At 32.2% G+C, this 10,013-nt stretch overlaps 1 protein-coding gene across 3 annotated transcripts; it reads right to left on the reverse strand.

Moving 5' to 3' along the window:
• Nucleotides 1–4,755: 4,755 nt before the first annotated feature.
• On the reverse strand, nt 4,756–9,776 carry LOC104901922 (uncharacterized). Of its 3 annotated transcripts, none has more exons than XM_048634655.2 (4): nt 9,493–9,776; nt 7,341–7,384; nt 6,627–6,960; nt 4,756–5,522 (listed from the first exon to the last, which is right to left on the reverse strand). In XM_048634655.2, the coding sequence occupies exons 1-4, from the start codon at nt 9,539–9,541 to the stop codon at nt 5,221–5,223; spliced, it is 729 nt and encodes a 242-aa protein (XP_048490612.1). In that variant the 5' UTR covers nt 9,542–9,776; the 3' UTR covers nt 4,756–5,220. The 3 variants fall into 3 exon arrangements, with proteins under 3 accessions (XP_048490612.1, XP_048490611.1, XP_010687847.1); XM_048634654.2 differs by having other exon boundaries at nt 4,756–5,531; nt 9,493–9,772; XM_010689545.4 differs by having other exon boundaries at nt 4,756–5,531; nt 6,627–6,939; nt 9,493–9,769.
• Between the last annotated feature and the right edge of the window lie 237 nt (nt 9,777–10,013).

Here is a 10,013-nt window from a genome sequence, read left to right on the forward strand (position 1 = left end):
TAATTTTGCGCAGTCCGACCCAATCATTATTTTTATTACTAAATATTATTATATTATTAAATATAATTATTAAAATAGTAATATTAATTTTACTTCTTATATATTATTGTTATTATATAATCATCATCAAGTATTAATATATTAATAAGAATAATATAAAATAATTATAATTAATTATCATTATTATCATTAATATTATTATTAATTTATGCTTATTAATATTATTTATTCATATCTATCATTTAAAAATATCCATAATACTACTATTATTATTACTTATCATTATAATTATTATTTAATATTCATATTATTATTGTTTAAATATTTATAATTATTATTTAATATATATTATTATTGTTTAAATAATAATAATAAAAAAACAATAATAAAAAATAATGACAATAGAAATATAAAAATATAAAAAATTATTATTATTATAATTATAATATTGATAATAATAACAATGTTAATAGTAATATTGAAAACAAAAATAATAATTAAAACATTAGATAAGATTAAACTGAAATGAACTAAACTAAAATAAACGGAAATGAAATTAAATTAATCGAACTGCACTGAAATTAATTAACTGAACTGAAATTAAATAAACTGAAATTAACCGGACGAAACTGAAATTAACTGAAAATAAGTCCAAAAGAATAGGGCATAAATCAATTTTTAAACAATTATAAAAATAAAGATTTACAGTGATTCTTACTATCTAAAGTCTCAGTTGCAATAACAATTTCAATAACATGCATAAAACAAACCATAAAAGTGTTTAAAAAAACTTAGAGAATATTTTTATTTTTTTATTTTTTGGAATTCACAATTTAGTTTGATTCTGAAAATGTAATGAAATGATCATGACTTCTAATCCTCGAAATAAAGAGGTTTCTAGTTTCTTTTTTCTTGGACAAATATAATAAAATGAGCCCGCCTGATGAGAAGGATAAGGAGAAGATCTCTCTTAATTAATGTGCTCACAATCACAATGATGTCAACTAGTTTCGTAGGTAAAGTCATGTCCTTTAATTCGCGGCTCTCTAACACTGATAAAATTGTGTCACAATTATGCAAACCAATTTCCACATTGCCTAGTCTCAAAATAGTCTCACTGTAGCTAACCACCAAGATACACCACCTATTTCTCCTAGTTGTGCAAGTTTATAAAGGAAGAAATTATACACAATCATAACTTCAGGAATCACGAGCATATACATACTTTTTAGCTCTTATTAACATGAAGAGGGTTGAGTTGTGAATATAAACTGATCCATAATTAATTCATAAGAGGTCCAATTTAGTAGGGTACTTTCTTGATATCAATAATATCATATATATATATAAAGTGTATATTATACCACGTATAAAGCATAAGATTATTGGAAAGAATGAAAGTTGGTTAGGGTGGATGTGAGTTGGCTGGCCTGGGGGACCAAGTTTAGTGTGGTGTTTGGAGGAAATCTACATATATAAGGAGTTGCAATTTTCATCGGTTATTATTCATTCTCCCATGTTTTCACTATCAGCCAACTCAATATACCAGGCTTTTCAATGATGCTACTCCTCTTTGACTTTTTGTGAATATATACTTCCGTTCCAAAACATAGTTCCCGTTTTTATTTTGAAAGTCAAACTTTAAAAATGTTGATCTATATATTCTTACTAATGTATACAAAAAAGACATACTTATATCAGTATGTGGGGTCTTGTTACACTCGCCTCAATGTGTGCATTTATAATATCAAATTATTATATATTTTTCCTAATACAAAATACTCCCTCCGTCCCATAATATAGTGCCTATTTCATTTTTGGTGGTCAAACTTTAAAATTTTTGACCGAATATTCTCATTTGTATATATAAAAAAACATATTCATGTAGGATCTTGTTAGTTTCATCTCGATGTGTAGCTTCATAATATCAACTTTTTATATTTTTTATTAATAAGGAATTGAAGATATTAAAGGTCAAAGTTACGTTTTGGAGACCGTGAAAAAAGAAACAAGCACTATATTATGGGACGGAGGGAGTAGAAGATATTATAGGTAGGTTAAAGGTACGTTTTGAAAACTGTGCAAAAAGAAATGGAATTATATTTTAGGACGGAAGAATTAGTATTTTCTCACTATTAAAATTATTTCTGATTGTATAATAAAAATTGACCATTTATTACATATTCCTCCATTTTGGGCTACATTAGCCCTTTAAATCTTTTTTTAATGGAGTTGTAGCTGAACAAGGTCGTGTAATCGTTAGTAGTACAATTTTATCATTTAGTGTATCAGGAATATGGTACACTCAAGATTATTTATTATGCTCTTTCACACAAAAAGGAGAGTTTTAAATAAGCAAAATATAACCCATGTATATAAGGAATACACTCGTAATAGTACTCTTTTCTAGACCAAATAATTCTATAGGTTTTTAAATAAATCTCCTTAATTTTGTAAAGCTATTTTGGTTGCTCAATTGGGAGTTTGGGACTATATTTATTGCTCTTTCGGAGATATGAAAATAAGCAAAATATAACTCTTTGTGGTTAGTTTAGAAGGTTAGCTAAAGAACCAACAGCTAACTAATATTCAACCCTACAATGGCTACAACCCTGAAAGGTGACATCACATAAATCAAGTAGATCAATGTCACAAGTCTAAAAGTTAAAGTTTCTCAAAAATTTATAATATTATGCGTAAAATGGTATTACTGACCCTCCATGGCATGGTTTTTTTTATTTTTTATTAGGAAATAGTTAGCCCAAGGACTAACCCTTACAAGGCTACTAGCCTGTAGGAAACACCTACACATTGGATGGTAAAGTATGCATAGCATGCAAAGAAAATACCCCAACATAATGCTGGGAGTAAGGAACCCTGAAAGGTGACATCACATAAATCAAGTAGATCAATGTCATAAGTCTAAAAGTTAAAGTTTCTCAAAAATTTATAATATTATGCGTAAAATGGTATTACTGACCCTCACACTGGCTGGTAAAGCATGCATAGCATGCAAAGGAAATACCCCAACATAATAATGGGAGTAAGGATCGAACCCCTGACCTCAAGTGCCAAGGGGGAGCGCTCTATTCACTTGAGCTAACTCCTATCCTTACTGTCCATGACATGGTGGTTTAGGATTTAATATCCTCAACCCCAAGTCACGGGATCAAGAGTTTTGGGGGGGGGGGGGGAATGAGTGTTACATGAAATGCGGGGTAATAATAATAAGAGGTATTACAAAATATCTATTTTTTTATACTAAATTATTCGAAATCTATACTAATATATTAAAACGTGTTTTTAAGCAGGTTTATGCATTATGGGGCACTCTCTTTATTTTTAGTTGTTTCATTAATGTCATCATTATACATTAAAAAATTAGATTTTGTATAATATTCGACCATATAACCTCAAGTAAATTTATTAAAATTCTAACTAATAAGATATACAACATTAGATGATATATTTTAACATGAAATGTTAATAATCCGTAGCATTACACGAGACCAAAAAACTACTTTGAAGAAATAAAAGAAGGTGATGAGTTGGAAACTTATTCTAACCAAGGATTCTTGAAAATATTGAAGGATCAAAGAAAATTAGAAAAACCTTCCCCTATTTCCATGAAACCCTACAACCACGAACCTAGTGACATATTACGACGACTTCGAACCTATACAAGACTATATTGCAAAGCAGTCATCGTAATAATAATAAGAGGTATTATAAAATATCTCCTTTTTTGTACTAAATTACCTGAAATCTATACTAACATATTAAAACGTGTTTTTAAACAAGTTTATGCATTATGGGGCACTCTCTTTATTTTTAGTTGTTTCATTAATGTTATCATTATACATTACAAAAATTAGATTTTGTATAATATTCGACCATATGACCTCAAGTTAATTTACTAAAATTCTAACTAATAAGATATACAACATTAAATGATATTTTTTAACATGAAATATTAATAATCTGTAGTATTACCCGAGACAAAAAAAAAAAAAAAAAACTAGTTTGAAGAAATAAAAGAAGGTGATGAGTTGGAAACCTATTCTAACCAAGGATTCTTGAAAGTATTGAAGGATCAATCTACAAGAAAATTAGAAAAACCTTCCCTTATTTCCATGAAACCCTACCAACCACAAACCTAATAACATATTATGACGACTCCAAACCTATACAAGACCATACTGCAAAGCAGTCATCGCAATTCTCGATTATGAATATATTTGATTAGTGTTTGGATCTTCTAGAGTTGTAAAATAACTATACAAGATAGAGTTTGAACAATATCAACCATTGAATAAAAAATCAATGGCTCATATATATACTCTTTCCAAAATTCCCCTTATTTTTTCTCATCAAACTACACCTCTGAGTCTTTCCCTCCCACCAATATGAGTCCTTGATTTTAAAATATATGGATCAGATACAACTCTACCTTGTAAAATTTCACTAAAACTCTAGAGAATCCAGACTCATTTGATCATTAGGCATGTTGGCCACTCTATAGCAAGTTGAGTCATTAGTGGTAATTTTGTTAATGGGTTACCAAGAGGATTGTTAACATACGGATTAATAGAAGTGTACACAAGTAGGGGATAGCAAAGAAAGAAAATAGTAAGTACACGTAAAAGCTTAATGGTAATAACTTTTTACCATATCTTTTTTTTGTAACACTATTGGCCTACCATTCTGACCCTACTTCGTGCGTTGACTTTTCCTATCCATTAACCAGACCTAATATGACTATATGAGCAATGAGAATGATTGTCAAAACAAATTACAGAGCAAGTAAAGTGTTACATACATTATACAACATGGTAAGAAAACTAGCATATTCTAACAAAGTACCAGAATAGTTTTTTTTCCTAATTCTACAACAGATCTTGTTTGCACAGAAAGCTACAACTATGGGGTCAGAACCGTCAGATATCAGAGCTTTAGACATTCAGAAAGCAGCCACCATGAACAAACTACTATACCTTGCTAGTTAATTGCACTTGATCTATCTATATAAAAGTAATTCAGTGTTAACAAGACTCTGGAACAGTATTACCTAATTCGCTATCTAATTCGCCTTTTGAATTTGCCAATTCGCCCAAAATGAGCCAAAAATGAACCAAAATTGACCATAATTCACTTTTCTCATTTCGCGATTCTCGGGGGAATTAGGGAATTAGGTAACACTGCTCTGGAAGTTGCCTCAGTTCAAGTAGCCTCAGCCTTTGGGACAAATCCTGAACATATTGGACAAGGAGGGTCTCTTTTATCCTCAAGGTGCGTTCGCTGTTCTAAGCAATCAGCATGAAAAATATGGCCACAAACTAAAACTGCAACAATTGATGGCTCTTCTGAGTCAAGGGTGGTGGTCCCAAAATGATGTGGCTTTCGTCTCAACGATTTCTGGCATATCACACAAACCATCCTCACTCCTTCGGGTGAGACTGCATGGATAAAGGAGGAGCTTGACCTAATTCTCTCTGGACGCCAGAAGGCCCTTTCTCGAAAATCTGTAAAATCTTTGTATTTCACAAAAAAAAAAAACAAGGAAAACAGAAGAAAAGAGTAAAATATTATGAGCAATCCCAAAATCAGTCAAGTGCCATAACAAATCTGGTAATGCCTAAGCAAAGCCTTTTGCATTACAGTAGATGAAAACAATCCGATGACACAAACAAAAATTCTTTTAGTTATATTAGGTAATAACCGGGTAATGCTCAATCTTTTCTAATACGATGGGCATCTATTTTGTTAAACTTTTCATTTTCAATACACTGATAAAAAAAATTGGATTAGTTACCCGTATTCTAATTTCTCAATGAAACAATCTATCATCAACTAACTCTTAATATTATACTATATAGTATCAGAATTTGGAAAACCAGCTATAGTGACTTCCACTTTAGTACATTTTATAGATATAAATAAGCAACTAAAGTTTATGCTTGTATATATACTATTAGTCTAGCAAATCTCGGAATTCAAGTGATCCAAGAATCATCGAAAATTATGAAATCCGAATCACAAGGTTGATCGTGTATTTACCTCGATGAAATGACTATCGACTAGTACTAATCACAGTTATTATGAATCTTCCCCCTTTCTCACCAAGGGATGGAAGTATAACATCTTACATGGTTTAAATATTTGTCCTGCTCAACAAATCTTCTATATTCTTGATTATACTTTTGCCTCGGTTGCCAATAAGGCTTTGGCATAAAGTTTAATACCACCACACTCTCAAATGTTCACATTAAGAAAAGGAAAATTTGATTTAGTTAGGGTAATTCTGAAAATGCCCCCGTATTTACTAAAACGTACTTAAAACTCCCCACTGACTCTCAAGGACGTGAGTATCATCCTTCGTTGTATGTATACTATTTTTAATGCCCTTGGCTTTCCTTAAGGCTTAAACCACCCAAAATAACTAAATTGATAGATAAATAAGGAAGAATAGCTTTTGCTATTCCCTATTTGACCTCCCTATAGCACGTTAGACCTTGTTGTGGTGAAGAACTTATAGCAATAATGCAATTCGTAACACCATAAACACTAATCATCACAAATTCACATTATTTTTTACTTCAGATTAAAAGGAGAAGAAAGAAGGAAACCTGGACGATGTCCCAAATCAGAGTTGTATCTACTACCAAACTTAAAACATAATCGCTCATCACTGAAAGGGCTACTACTCTTGCCATGAGAAGTAGAGGGCCTATGGTGATTGGATGAGTTTCGTCGTGAATACTGGTTTCCGTAGTGGTGACGAGAGCGTTTTAAAAACATTGAGCGACTCAAGTTGTGATGATGATGTTGACCAAGTGAAAGTTGAGAGTTTGATTGCTTTCCATGGCTATCCATAGGTTCCTTACCAAAAGGCCGAGGCTTAAACAATATACTACTGTTGTCAGGATCAGAAGAGTTATGCTGCACAAGTGAAAACAAGCCCTTCAGACAGGGAGCAACAACATAAGGGTAGGAATACCGTAAAACAAAAGGCATTTAATAATAGGGTAGAAAAGAATTGGTGCAAAATAAAGAAAAATTATACTGAAGAAGTATTGGTGAGCACATATAACAGCATAACCCATGATGAAGTAGTATGCCTATTTTTTGATGTATGATATAGCTAAAAGACATTCACCCAAAATAAACCGTTTACCAAATCTAGTAGCTTGAATACCCATATTCCTCATTAATTTAATTCACCTTTTTCTTGGTTTAGCAACTTTGTGGATATTACCAGTAGCATTGTCAAATCTCAACTAAAGAAAAAATAACTGTATTGGTAGCAACAAAAGGCATCAATTCTATGAGAGAGGACAAACCTGGCCAGGTGTCAGATCCCTTCCAGAGGAACATGGCATGAAATCTGAAATAGTTTAGGAAGATAAGATAAATTTTATCACAAAAGCATCAAGCATTTTATCTCAATGAGATCTTCCATTAGAAGCATTTGAGTTACATCTCAAGCCCAAAAGTGATTATTCAACGAAATGGACAAGTTTAGCGGCAAAGAAATGCATGCATGTGGTGGTACTAAATAAAAAAAAGTGTTCTAGACACATTAAGATCTCTCTCAGGATTTAGTTGATCAAGATAACATAGACAAAGATTCATGTTTGCATATTAAAAGATACCATCTTAATATCTTACGCATCAACAGGCAATTTCTTGTTCTACTTTACGGGTCTATGGGTCCACAGCTCTATCTGACAAGATATTTTCTGCATCTGCAATATGCAACCGATATCGAACACAAACTGTGTCCAAGGGTCAAATTCGGCAGATCTCCTCAAACTAAGAATACTTTCGCACTGAAGTCTTGCATATGACCAATGATCTTGAATTCTTGGTAATCCAACATATGTAGCTTCAATTTGAAGTAGGACAGCAGTGTTCAACACACAGGCATGTGTCTCAAGGTCCAACTCTGCCAACTTCCTTAAATTTTACTGAAGATTTGACGTAGAGGTCCTGCAGCTCATGCCCTTGATGATTTAAAATGTAGCTACAGTTTGGACTAGGGCAACAATATCCAACTCAGGCATGTGTGTTTTAGGTCTAACTCCAATGATTTTCCTCGATTTTTTGGACATACTCTTGCGCAGTTATATTGCTTATATTCATGACCCAAAATTCTGGTTATCTGTCACGATAAAATCTTCAATGTGATTTAGGGTGCCAATACCAACACAAACATGTATCTACAGATCCAATTCAAAATGATTCCTTAAAATTTGGCCTACTTTGCTGCAGGAGCCCTGCAGCTCATATCCTTGAAAAATAATGTACCTTCAACCAGCACTAGGTCAGTGGACGCCAATGTCCAACACAGGCATGTGTAAAATAGAGGTCCAACTCCACCAACTTCCACGAATTTGCTCTACTTCAACAAGTCTAATATCATACTACTCATACCCATGTACGGCAATCCTAGCAAGCTGACGAATTTAGAATGTATCTTCATATTGGGCGAACACCTATGTCCAACCTTTATTATTCAGACTCTTTATTTAAATCAAGTACCTTATGGTATAAGCGGCACTTAGACATGGATATTGACACTTCAACATATTGGACCAGAATCACAAAATATCTTTATGATATAGCAGAGCTGGACACTCGAGTCCGAGACTCCGAGTAACACAGTATCCAACACCAGCATACATCTAGGCATCATCTTGACCTATATAAATGCGTCTAGTGATCATGGTGCTCAAACACTTTGTAAATATCTAACAAAATGTAGCTCGAATTTGGACTAGAGCATTTATACCCAACATGTGTCTAGAGTATAAATACTACCAAATATATCAAAGTTTGTCACCAACACATTAAGGAGTCAAATTTATACCCCCTCATAACCATGTTCCATATTCCTGATTATTGGACAAACCGCAGCTCGGTTCGACATTTCATCATTCCCACATCATGAAATTCCTCAACATCTTCTTTAAAACATTAGAATCAATTAGTAAAACTACCCTCTAAACAGATCCATTTTGAAAGCAATCAGCCCATTATAGGCTCTACTAAAAGTTAGTTTCCATTATCCAACTTAAACTATTTCTATAATTCTCTGAATAAAAGATCAAAACTTTGATCAAACAAATCACAGCAGAAAGCAAATAAATTGACAAGAAAATCAATCATCAAAAAATCAAACTTTGCCCATAAAAAATAGCAAATCACACTCAATTATACCATTCTCTTCCACTTGAACAACAAAATTCAAGAAACAAACCATAAATTTCCAATATTTAACCAAAACCCATGATTCTTACCCTGTTATTACGCGATGAACAAAACTCAATTTCCCACATTTTCAAATTTCAATCAAAACCCACCATTAAAATTCATAAATCAGCAGAAATTTGATATGGGATTATATAAATAAACCCAAAAATATGGCATAAAACGAAAAAAAGAAAGACAAAAATAATTAGAAGAGAGATAAAATGAAGGAAAAATTAATACCTGAAGAAGAAGTATGGTAAGCAGCACCTGATCGCTTTCTTTTTCCCATAATTAACCGAAGTTTTTGGATTGATTGAGATTTTAACGGCTGAAATAAATAGTAAAAATTTCCCAAAATAATCTGCAAAAAAGGGGACACCAATCTTTCTTATTGTGTTAATCTCTAGATTTCATCAATGGTTGGAAGAAGAAATAAGAAGAAAAAGATACTATCAAAAAGATACAAAAAAGGAGAAGAAATAGCGGAGAAAAAAATGTCAAAATTGTCATCATCATATTCTTCATTAGTTTGATGCTAGTATTTGGGAAGTCAATTGAAGACACGTGTTTTTTTATCTTTATGTGTTAAAGGATCGAACCCCTAACCTCAGAGGGAAGTGCTCTACCACATGAGCTAACTCCTCATCCTTACCGTAAATATGCATATGGTTGTATTCAAATTTAATTGTAATATCATATGGCAATTTTTTTAGGTATTGATATGACTATATCAATCTACTTAATGTCATATCCAACTTAAT

This window comes from Beta vulgaris, chromosome 8, assembly GCF_026745355.1.
Source record: "Beta vulgaris subsp. vulgaris cultivar EL10 chromosome 8, EL10.2, whole genome shotgun sequence".
Classification (NCBI taxonomy): Eukaryota; Viridiplantae; Streptophyta; class Magnoliopsida; order Caryophyllales; family Amaranthaceae; genus Beta; species Beta vulgaris.

Excerpts from the sequence above, each read along its gene's own strand:
- LOC104901922 (XM_048634654.2), bottom strand. The coding sequence starts at position 9,541 with ATGGGAAAAAGAAAGCGATCAGGTGCTGCTTACCATACTTCTTCTTCA. Across the intron at positions 7,385-9,492 it reads TTACCATACTTCTTCTTCAG|ATTTCATGCCATGTTCCTCT; the intron begins GTATTAATTTTT and ends AAACTATTTCAG. Across the intron at positions 6,961-7,340 it reads GGGATCTGACACCTGGCCAG|GGCTTGTTTTCACTTGTGCA; the intron begins GTTTGTCCTCTC and ends CCCTGTCTGAAG.